Below are 12,443 nucleotides of genomic sequence, written 5' to 3' on the forward strand. Positions count from 1 at the left end.
GGTCTTGTCCTCAAACTTAAACAAGGCCTTTTGCACTTCCCTTCATGTGGCTATGCCTGTATTTGACAAATTGAATGTTGCCCTTGAGACTTCTTCCCTACAAGTTCACTTCTTGTTACAACTTCTAATGGATTTGCTAAAGCAGTTGTTCACTAAAGCTCATAATTGCTTGAAATGGAGCACAACTTGATTCAAAAGCAAAGAAGTGATGATGAGTTAGTTATTGACATTCAGACTTCGAACATAGTGAATGATATCCAGGATTACAGATAAATCTCATTTCTTTTCATTGGTGATAAACTACATTTGCACTGCCTGTGACTACATTATCATCAAGTTTCCACTCAAGGATGATGTGTTAAAGCATGCTCAAGTTGCTAGGTTAGACAAAATTAAAGATGGACAGTTTTCTTCCAATTGTTTTTTCTTGGGAAAATTTCCTATCGTATTGTGCAAGGAAGAGAATGAAATTACAGGTGAGGTGGTGAATGAGCTTCAGAAGCAGTTCACAGCTCTTCATCAGCAGTTCACAGTTCTTCAGGTAGATGATACTAAGCAATTGCAGTGGGGCACAAATACCAAGACTTTTTGGAGCTGATGGATGTCTTTTAAGTTCAACTGACTTTCTATAGTAATACTCTCTGTTCTCACCATTCCCCATAGCAATGCAGAATAAGAAGGTGTTTCAGCCTTGCGAAGAGAAATTGAACAGAGTTCATATCATCCATGTTCAGTGAATCTCTGGAGTCTATTTCTCTTTTGAAGACCATGAGTTCCGGTCCCAGTTATGACAAATCATTTTCTCAGGACTTGTTGCAGGAAGCTAAAAATGCCAAAACTGTGACTTTTAAGGTCAAACTCGCGTGCGATTTGCAGTGTGTATTATATTTTTCTTGCCTGTGTTATGTTGAACAACTTTTATTGTGTAAAAGCTTTGTCAGTTATTCTGTATCTGCTTCATTTATCAAGGAAGTCCAAACTAATATTCACCGCACCTGCTGCTGTTTAACATTGATTTCTTCTTCTGCTGGTGTTTAACATTGATTTCTTCTTCTGCTGCTCTTTAACATTGTTTTTTTCTTCTGCTGCTCTTTAACATTGATTTCTTCTTTATTGTTATGTTCATATACAAATCATTGGCTATGATGTAAGTAGGTTTGATTTCATTGAACTATCCTGTTTAAAACATGAATTATTGTATTTTGTAGCACAAAAGTCCTCCCCCCATGAACCATGGACCTTGAAGTTGGTGGGGAGCATTGCATGCCTCAACGATACAGATAGCCGTACCGTAGGTGCAACCACAACGGAGGGGTATCCGTTGAGAGGCCAGACAAACGTGTGGTTCCTGAAGAGGGGTAGCAGCCTTTTCAGTAGTTGCAGGGGCAACAGTCTGGATGATTGACTGATCTGGCCTTGTAACATTTACCAAAACGGCTTTGCTGTTGTGGTACTGCGAACGGCTGAAAGCAAGGGGAAACTACAGCCGTAACTTATCCCGAGGGCATGCAGCTTTACTTTATGGTTAAATGATGATGGCGTCCTCTTGGGTAAAATATTCCGGAGGTAAAATAGTCCCCCATTCGGATCTCCGGGCGGGGACTACTCAGGAGGACGTCGTTATCAGGAGAAAGAAAACTGGTATTCTACGGATCGGAGCGTGGAATGTCAGATCCCTTAATCGGGCAGGTAGGTTAGAAAATTTAAAAAGGGAAATGGATAGGTTAAAGTTAGATATAGTGGGAATTAGTGAAGTTCGGTGCCAGGAGGAACAAGACTTCTGGTCAGGTGAATACAGGGTTATAAATACAAAATCAAATAGGGGTAATGCAGGAGTAAGTTTAATAATGAATAAAAAAATAGGTGTACGGGTAAGCTACTACAAACAGCATAGTGAACGCATTATTGTGGCCAAGATAGACACGAAGCCCACGCCTACTACAGTAGTACAAGTTTATATGCCAACTAGCTCTGCAGATGACGAAGAAATTGAAGAAATGTATGATGAGATAAAAGAAATTATTCAGGTAGTGAATGGAGACGAAAATTTAATAGTAATGGGTGACTGGAATTCTAGAGTAGGAAAAGGGAGAGAAGGAAACATAGTAGGTGAATATGGATTGGGGCTAAGAAATGAAAGAGGAAGCCGTCTGTTAGAATTTTGCACAGAGCATAACTTAATCATAGCTAACACTTGGTTCAAGAATCATAAAAGAGAAGGTGTATATATATGGAAGAATCCTGGAGATACTAAAAGGTATCAGATAGATTATATAATGGTAAGACAGAGATTTAGGAACCAGGTTTTAAATTGTAAAACATTTCCTGGGGCAGATGTGGACTCTGACCACAATCTATTGGTTATGAACTGTAGATTAAAACTGAAGCAATTGCAAAAAGGTGGGAACTTAAGGAGATGGGACCTGGATAAACTGAAAGAACCAGAGGTTGTACAGAGTTTCAGGGAGAGCATAAGGGAATGATTGACAGGAATGGGGGAAAGAAATACAGTAGAAGACGAATGGGTAGCTCTGAGGGATGAAGTAGTGAAGGCAGCAGAGGATCAAGTAGGTAAAAAGACGAGGGCTACAAGAAATCCTTGGGTAACAGAAGAAATATTGAATTTAATTGATGAGAGGAGAAAATATAAAAATGCAGTAAATGAAGCAGGCAAAAAGGAATACAAACGTCCCAAAAATGAGATTGACAGGAAGTGCAAAATGGCTAAGCAGGCATGGCTAGAGGACAAATGTAAGGATGTGGAGGCTTATCTCACTAGGGGTAAGGTAGATACAGCCTACAGGAAAATTAAAGAGACCTTTGGAGAAACGAGAGCCACTTGTATTAATATCAAGAGCTCAGATGGAAACCCAGTTCTAAGCAAAGAGGGGAAAGCAGAAAGGTGGAAGGAGTATATAGAGGGTCTGTACAAGGGCGATGTACTTGAGGACAATATTATGGAAATGGAAGAAGATGTCGATGAAGATGAAATGGGAGATACGATACTGCGTGAAGAGTTTGACAGAGCACTGAAAGACCTAAATCGAAACAAGGCCCCGGGAGTAGACAACATTCCATTAGAACTACTGACAGCCTTGGGAGAGCCAGCCCTGACAAAACTCTTCCATCTGGTGAGCAAGATGTACGAGACAGGCAAAATACCCTCAGACTTCAAGAAGAATATAATAATTCCAATCCCAAAGAAAGCAGGTGTTGACAGATGTGAAAATTACCGAACTATCAGTTTAGTAAGTCACAGCTGCAAAATACTAACACAAATTATTTACAGACGAATGGAAAAACTGATAGAAGCCGACCTCGGGGAAGATCAGTTTGGATTCCATAGAAATGTTGGAACACATGAGGCAATACTGACCTTACGACTTATCTTAGAAGAAAGATTAAGGAAAGGGAAACCTACGTTTCTAGCATTTGTAGACTTAGAGAAAGCTTTTGACAATGTTGACTGGAATACTCTCTTTCAAATTCTAAAGGTGGCAGGGGTAAAATACAGGGAGCGGAAGGCTATTTACAATTTGTACAGAAACCAGATGGCAGTTACAAGAGTTGAGGGGCATGAAAGGGAAGCGGTGGTTGGGAAGGGAGTGAGACAGGGTTGTAGCCTCTCCCCGATGTTATTCAATCTGTATATTGAGCAAGCAGTAAAGGAAACAAAAGAAAAATTTGGAGTAGGTATTAAAATCCAGGGAGAAGAAATAAAAACTTTGAGGTTCATCGATGACATTGTAATTCTGTCAGAGACAGCAAAGGACTTGGAAGAGCAGTTGAATGGAATGGACAGTGTCTTGAAAGGAGGATATAAGATGAACATCGACAAAAGCAAAACAAGGGTAATGGAATGTAGTCGAATTAAGTCGGGTGATGCTGAGGGAATTATATTAGGAAATGAGACACTTAAAGTAGTAAAGGAGTTTTGGTATTTGGGGAGCAAAATAACTGATGATGGTCGAAGTAGAGAGGATATAAAATGTAGACTGGCAATGGCAAGGAAAGAGTTTCTGAAGAAGAGAAATTTGTTAACATCGAGTATAGATTTAAGTGTCAGGAAGTCATTTCTGAAAGTATTTGTATGGAGTGTAGCCATGTATGGAAGTGAAACATGGACAATAAATAGTTTGGACAGGAAGAGAATAGAAGCTTTCGAAATGTGGTGCTACAGAAGAATGTTGAAGATTAGGTGGGTAGATCACGTAACTAATGAGGAGGTATTGAATAGGATTGGGGAGAAGAGAAGTTTGTGGCACAACTTGACTAGAAGAAGGGATTGGCTGGTAGGACATGTCCTGAGGCATCAAGGGATCACAAATTTAGCATTGAAGGGCAGCGTGGAGGGTAAAAATCGTAGAGGGAGACCAAAAGATGAATACACTAAGCAGATTCAGAAGGATGTAGGTTGCAGTAGGTACTGGGAGATGAATGAGCTTGCACAGGATAGATTAGCATGGAGAGCTGCATCAAACCAGTCGTAGGACTGAAGACCACAACAACAACAACAACAACAGCACAAAAGTATTATTTTTTTCGTCAAGCCGGGGTATAATAAAATTCATTAGATTTTTTTGTCAAGCATGAGTTTTATTGATAGCCCATTTCAGAAGTTGGCAGGTATATATAGCAAATTGGATACGAATACTCATCCACCATCAGTATAAACCAGTTCAGAGTTAATAGTGAAATACTTTGTAAAACTTGTCGGTATGGATTTGAGTTAGTAAGTGGGACTGATTTTTGTGGTACCATGTCAACAAAGAATTTCATATTGCAGGACTCTGAAAGAAAATCTACACAAACATTTGAGAATAAGAGAATAAGCAAAACATGGCATCCAACATACAGGTGGACCAAAGTGCATTGTGTACGTCTAGTCTGAAATGTGTGGAATGAATGTCTAATCTACCCCCCCCCCCCCTCCCCTGCTCTCTCTCTCTCTCTCTCTCTCTCTCTCTCTCTCTCACACACACACACACACACACACACACACACACACAAATCTTCTATTTTTCCTCATGTGTATTTATTTATTCATTTTACTTCATTTCATTTAGGCTTGATAACAAGTCACATGGTCGTGGATCAACTGCCAGTGATCAGAAAGCTGCACCAGAAAGTGATACGGATTCAATGGCGGAGTATGGTGATGGTGATACAGGTGCGTGAATGTCTTATGACTTGAATGAAATTACAGAATGAGACTTTTTTTTAACTTGCTTGCTTTAATAGTGTTTCGTAACTCAGTGTGGTGTAAGTATATTTAACCAGCCATTCTCTTTCACAGGTTAGTATATATCAGTAAAATTGAGAAATTACTTTTTATGACTTGGAAGTTTTCCCACATTGACAGTAGTTAATGGCACCTGAAGACTCATGCAGAATTGATAGCTGAACCTGTATTATAGTGTGTGTGTGTGTGTGTGTGTGTGTGTGTGTGTGTGTGTGTGGAGAGACTGCCATAATGTTATAATGGCTACCGCCAGGTTAAAATATTCCCCCCATTTGGAACTCTGACAGTCTACTTGATAGGAGATGTCGTACAAAAATAGAATGCTAATTACTGTGGATATATGGAATGTTACAGCACAAAAGTAGCGTGGAAAACTAGAAGAATCTGAAGGTTGAAATAGGAAGAATGCTGATAAATATTTTAAGAGTCAGTGAGATATGATGGAGAGAATGGGGAGATTTTTGATGTGAAGATCATGGGCTTATTCATTGTGGGTTATATAATAGTAAAGCAGCAGTAGGAATAAGAGCAAATAGGAGACTTTGTGATAGAACAAAAGATTATCTGCAACAACAGAAAGAACACTACTGATGACATTGAATGGACATCCAATAGATACTGTAATTGTATATGTAAATTGGTAACCACAGATGTGAATGACATTGAAACAGAAAAACATGCAAAATATATCAAAGGGGTTGAGAATTTAACCATAATGGAAGACAGGAGTGCAATCACAAAGTAAGATAGAGAACAAAAAGTAAAAGGAAAGCTCTACCTTGGCAAGAAAAATGAGGTGGAAGAAAGATCAATAAAATTCTGCCAATATTTCAGGAAAACAAAAATTCTTGTCTCAAATGAAGGACTGAAAGTTATACAGCTGCTGACATTGATAGTGATCATAACCAATTACTAATGAAATTTCTGTTGAAATTCAAGAAGTAGAGAAGGAGTTGAAATGTCAAAAGTAGATAAGTTGAAGTAATAAAAAACTAGAGCTTTCTCAGAAGCATACGACCGTAAATTACAGATTAAGCCTGAAAGAAATTGATAAAGAGCTAGCAAAATTTTAAAAATGTTTAATGTGAACTGGTACTGAACAAAAATGTCGTAGGTTGGAATACACTCTCAGGTTTTCAAATTTTTCCTGTGTAGCCCCCAGCAATCAGTCTTTCGTTCTCATCCCATCTGGTAAGTCTTCCCTAAAGTCAAGGTTCTGGACAACTTTTCCAAAGTTTCTTCTTGTCCTAAACCTCACCAGCTGTTTTCCTACACTTTTGTCCATTCCCGTTCAGCCTTTCTGTCAGAAGGAGCTACTGACTGCAAAAGCTTGCAAATTCCAGTGCTTTTGTTATATGTGTGTGTTCTCCTGCCGCAACTTAACGAGTAAATTTCTTATCTATCCAGTTACATTATATAAGTTACCATTTAGCTTCTTAAACCATGATGTATCTTAGTTCTCTGTTCATGATCTCAACTTTATAGCCATGGTGGTCATTTGTTTGCATTTACACTTGAATTACTACAGTGTCCTTGGAATTTAATGAACATCAACTTGTCACTGTAGTTTTTCACATGATGAGTATTTTCTAGTTTGATTTGTTAGCAGGGTGACAACTCCTGTTTCAGCTTTCTCTCTTTCCTCAGTAGAACATGTTTTTTCCCCTTTTTCCTGCTCAAATTCTTCACTAAATCATACATTTAAGTTTTCTAATTCTCCTGTGTTTTGTAATGTTCTTACATTCCCTCCAGTGTAGTCTGTACTCAGTTTAAATGGAGTACTGTTATACTTGCAGAGTATTTTACCCCATCTTCAGAGATTTTGTCTCCTTTGTAGGTTAGTATATCCGTGCTGCTGACAGACTTGTTATTACCCTACTGTATAGGATAGTTCCCCATCTTTAAGACAAGAAATTTCCTTTTTGCTTACTCACTCATATACACATGATATAGTACATTGGTGTTTAGCAGAAGTGGATTTCTTATCTCAGTTGAGTTTCTATACACACCAGCGTTTGCCACAGTATATGTTGACCTCCACCTTTCTGTAGGAGGTGCTGGATGCAACAGAATGCAGAACTAGAATACCCATGATGTGATATATTATTGATGTGTTAATGTCCCCACAATGATAGATTTGGGGCAAGGGTCTTGAGGTGCATTCTTTGATGCATAAAACTTGTACTTGCGCTTTTGTGCCTGATGCCTGATGCCAAAATGATACAGTTACAACAGTTCTCTGAATATAATTAAATGACAAGATGGGAGACAAATAATTTTGTAAAATATATCTCAGTTGTTATTATTGAGCTTAGATCTTTCAAAACTCGTGGAAGTATAGTTTGTCTGGTGACCACATTTCTTCCTTGTGAACAAGAGTGCAGTGTTAATGGTAAGAGATACTGTATTTGGCTGTTTGACACTTTATTTCATCTCGTAATATGTTTGTCTGGAAAGTATACTTACAGCACTCGAAAGAAAATGTATTTTGTGTCACACGCATGTTGATGCCCCAGAGAGATGAGAAAATTTTTTACATTCTCTTTCTGTCTTATATTAGCACCATTTTGTTTTACTGTGTTTTGCATGCTGCTTTTTCTGTTTTGTTGTTGTAGCTTTGTAGCTATTTTTTGTATGTAACATTTTTGCTTTTGGATGCCGGCGTGTGGCCACGCAGAAGGTATGAATGAAGATGGTTCTTTCATTGGTCAGTATGGTCGTCAGCAAAGGAAAGCAGAAACAGCATCAGCGGGTGGCGGATTTGCTACCTTGGTCTAGGTATCCTGCAGAGGTAAGACAATAATAATTCTTGGAAGTTTACTACTAATATTTTGATGCCTCATGCAAACTGATACTGCAAAGTGTTCATTTCAAGCTGCAGTGAAATCGCAGTTGTACAATGGCAGGAGTAAATTTCATATATCACAGAATGAAAAAACACAGGATACTATGAGTATAATATCAATGAGTCACATTTGGAATCGGCAAACTCATGCAAATACCTGGGTATAACATTTTGTAGGGATATGAAATAGAATGATCACATAGGCTTCATTGTGGGTAAAGCAGGTGGTAGATGTCGGTTTATTGGTAGACTACTGGGGAAGTGCAGTCAATCTACAAACGAGATTGCTTACAAAGCAATTGTGCGTCCCATTCCAGAATATTGCTCAAGTGTGTGGGACCAGACCAAATAGGACCAACATGGAATATTGAATGTATACAGAAAAAGGCAGCGCAAATGGTCACAGGTTTGTTTTACCCATGGGAGAGTGTCACAGAGATGCTGAAGAAACTGATCTGGCAGACTCTTTAAGGTAGACGCAAACTGTTCTGATAAAGTCAGCTACAAAGTTTCAAGAAATGGCTTTAAATGATGATTCTAGGAATACAATGTATTACAGCCTCCTGCATATTTCCCACATAGGGATTGTGAGAACAAGATTAGATTAATTACAGCACACACAGATGCATTTAGCAGTCATTGTTCCTGCACTCAATATGTGAATAGAATGGGCAAAAACCCTAATAACTGGTACAGTGGGGTGTAGCCTCTGCCAAGCACATGACAGTGGTTTGCAGATTACAGATTCAGGTGTAGATTATGACTCAAGTAGCAATCTGCTTTGCTAGATGTAAAATCGAAGCATATAAGCTAATACGCCAACTCAAAGGCAGAAAAGTCTTTATATCTGATGGAAAAAGCCACCGCCCTTATAAGCTAGAAATAAAAATATACAAAGAGTAAAGTGGAGACAAACAATTGGAACGGTTAGGTTATAAAATGACAGAAATCATACTCCTTGTGGTAAACACTGCATGTAAAATTTTGTAGATTTATTCAAGACTAGCTGAGTACCCAGTGTTACCCTGGTACATATTTATTTTAGTTCTATTAGTCCACCTTTCTGTCCATCTCCTCCTTCCCTCATCTCTTCCGATGAACTGTGTGTTGGACAATGATATGATTTTGTAGGTAGATTCAGTATCATATGTGGTTCTAAGGCCCAGTCCCTTGTTGACAAATCTGGTGTGGCAGTTGAAGAGAGCAAAACGAAAGCCAAAGTTTTAAGTTTCACATTCAAGAAACCATTCACAAAGGAGAATCGTACAAACATTACAGTCATTTGACCATCAGACTGACTCCCATATTGACGACATAGTTATAAAAATCTCTGGTGTAGTGGAACAATGGAAATATAATGCACATAGCCCCAAGCGACTGCAAAAAAGCACGGGTGACTCCAATATATAAGAAAGGTAAAGGAACAGACCTGCAAAATTACAGACCGGTATCCCTAACTTCGGTTTGAATGCAGAATCCTTGAACATATTCTCAGTTCGAGTATAATAAACTTTCTCAAGACTGAGAAGTTTATGCCCATGAATAATCACAGTTTTAGAAAGCATTGCTTGAGTGAAACTCAGCATGCCCTTTTCTCAAAAGATATACTGCGAACTGTGGATGAATGGCAACAGGGAGATTCCATATTTCTAGATGTCCAGAAAGCATTTGAGACATTGCCCTGTGGCAGGCTGTTAACGAAGGTATGAGCATATGGAATAAGTTCACAAATATGTGAGTGGCTTCAAGACTTTTTAAGAAATAAAACCCAGTATGCTGTCTTCAATGGTGAATGTTCATGAGGACAAGGGCATCGTCAGGGGTGCCCCAGGGAAGTGTGATAGGACCACTGTTGTTCTCTGTGTACATAAATGATTTGGCAGACAGGGTGAGTAGCAGTCAGCAATTGTTTGCTGATGGTGCTGTGGTGTATGGTAAGGTGTCAAAGTTGAATGACTCTAGGACGATACACGATGGCTTACTTGTTGTGATGAATGGCAGCTAGCTCTAAATATGGAAAAGTGTAAGTTAATGTGGATGAATATGAAGGACAAAACTGTAATGTTCAGATACAGTATTACTAGTGTCCTGCGTGACAGTCAAGTAATTTAAATATCTGGGCACAACTTTGCAAAGCGATATGAAATGGAACGAGCATGTGAGAACTGTGATAGGGAAGACTCACAGTCATCAGATTATTGGGAGAATTTTAGAAAAGAGTGGTTCACCTGTAAAGGAGGCTGTTGTGACTTATTCTTGAGTATTGCTTTAGTGTTTGGGATCTGTACAGGGGCGTATTGAAGGAAGACGTCAAAGCAATTCAGAGGTGGGCTGCTAGATTTGTTGCTGGTAGGTTCGAATAACACACAAGTCTTACGGAGGTGTTCGGCAAATCAAATAGGAATCCCTGGAGGGAAGGGGACATTCTTTTCAAAAGTGGGAAAATTTAGACAACCGTCATTTGAAGGTGACTGCTGAATGATTGTACTGCTGCCAACATACATTTTGTGCAAGGACCATGAAGATAAGATAAGAGAAACTAGGGCTCATATGGAGGCATATAAACAGTCGTTTTTGCCTCACTCTATTTGTGAGTGGAACAGGAAAGGAAATGACTGGTAGTGGTACAGGGTACCCTCCACCCAGCGATTTTTTTGCAGACAGTAAGCTAAATGTGCTAAAAATAGAGTTAGTAACAAAGAAGCAATAAATGTGAATGTCAGGCCTCATGCGACAATTTTACTGCATGTACAGCAAAAATGTAGTAAGCAATAAACTTTTTCTGTTTTTCATGATGTAGGCGGTGTCAGTAAGAAAAGTTTTGTAAAGGTTTGGAATTGTGTGTAAAGTTTGTTGAAGTCACTAAGTGCTCTCATTCTCAAATACTGAATGAATAAAATCTGGGTATTCATACATCATAGTTAACATTTCTCTTTCACCCCCACCCCTTTGATAGATAGGTGGTCTTTACCTCCCAGCGATTTTTTGCAGACAGTAAGTACCAAGTTTGGTTGGAACTGGTCCAGAGATTTTGGACGAGATTTGGTACTAACATTAATTTTTATAATATGTATGAATATCAATTTTTCCATGCTCAGATTTTCATGAAATATAGCCTATGCATTGCCCAAAACTATTTTCAAATTACCTGTGAAAACCCCATGAAAATTCATCTGGTAGTTGTGGAGATTAGCTTGTTCAAAGACAGCCAGACACAACAGTTTCAAAGATTTATTATTAGTGTAGATTAATGCTGGGGCAGCTTGTTTGGGAATAAGGCAGTACCTTACGGATTAGGATGCTGTGCATTGCTCATTAGCTTGAATTGATTAGCCATTAACCTTGCAAGAGGAAGGCAGGAGAGCAAGTAATGGATAAGTTAAACATACTGAGATCAATGAGGTAAGATCTACGAAACCACTGAAGTGCCAAAGAAACTGGTATATGCATGCATATTCAAATGCAGAGATATGTAAACAGACAGAATATGTTGCTGCAGTTGGCAACACATACATAAGACAAGAAGTGTCTGGTGCAGTTGTTAGATCGGTTACTGCTGCTACAATGGCAGGTAATCAATTCAAGTGAGCTTGAACATGGTGTTGTAGTTGGCGCATGAGTGATGGGTCACAGCATCTCCGATGTAACGATGAAGTGGGGATTTTCCCATATGATCATTTCACGAGTGTACCATAAATATCAGGAATTCCATCAAACATCTAATCTCCGACATTGTTGCGGCCGTGAAAAGATTCTGCAAGAAAGGCACCAACAACGTCTGAAGATAATCACCTGGCATGACAGAAGTGCAACCCTTCTGCAAATTGCTGCATATTTCAGTGCTGGGCCATCAACAAGTGACAATGTGCGAACCATTCAATGAAACATCATCGATATGGGCTTTCAGAGCCAAAGGCCCACTCCCGACTGCATGACACAAAACTTTTCACCTCACCTGGGCCTGTCAACACCAACATTGGACTGTAGCTGACAGGAAACAGGTTGCTTGGTCGGACGAGTCTCATTTCAAATTGTATTGAGTGGGTGGACGTGTACAGAGACAACGTCATTAATCCCTGGACCTTGCATGTCAGCAGGGGACTGCTCAAGCTGGTGGAGGCTCTGTAATGGTGTGGGACATGTGCAATTGGAGTGATATGGGACCCCTGATATGACTAGATATGACTCGACAGGTGACACACACATAAGCAACCTGTCTGATCACCTGCATCCATTCACATCCATTGTGCATCCTAACAGACTTAGGAAATTCCAGCAGGACAGTGTGACACCCTGTACATCCAGAATTGCTACAGAGGAGCTCCAGGAACACTCTTCTGAGTTTAAAGACAACTG

General features: G+C 39.3%; 1 protein-coding gene across 4 annotated transcripts in view; it reads left to right on the forward strand.

Moving 5' to 3' along the window:
* The window catches only part of LOC126483665 (neuroglian), a 215,071-nt gene that overhangs the window by 196,023 nt on the left and 6,605 nt on the right, over positions 1–12,443 (forward strand). For all 4 annotated transcript variants that reach the window (XM_050106727.1, XM_050106728.1, XM_050106724.1 and 1 more), the window contains exon 22: positions 5,067–5,170. In XM_050106727.1, the coding sequence (XP_049962684.1) occupies positions 5,067–5,170 (104 nt within the window). The remainder of the gene's footprint in view (positions 1–5,066; positions 5,171–12,443) is intronic.

Source organism: Schistocerca serialis, chromosome 6, assembly GCF_023864345.2.
Source record: "Schistocerca serialis cubense isolate TAMUIC-IGC-003099 chromosome 6, iqSchSeri2.2, whole genome shotgun sequence".
Lineage (NCBI taxonomy): Eukaryota > Metazoa > Arthropoda > Insecta > Orthoptera > Acrididae > Schistocerca > Schistocerca serialis.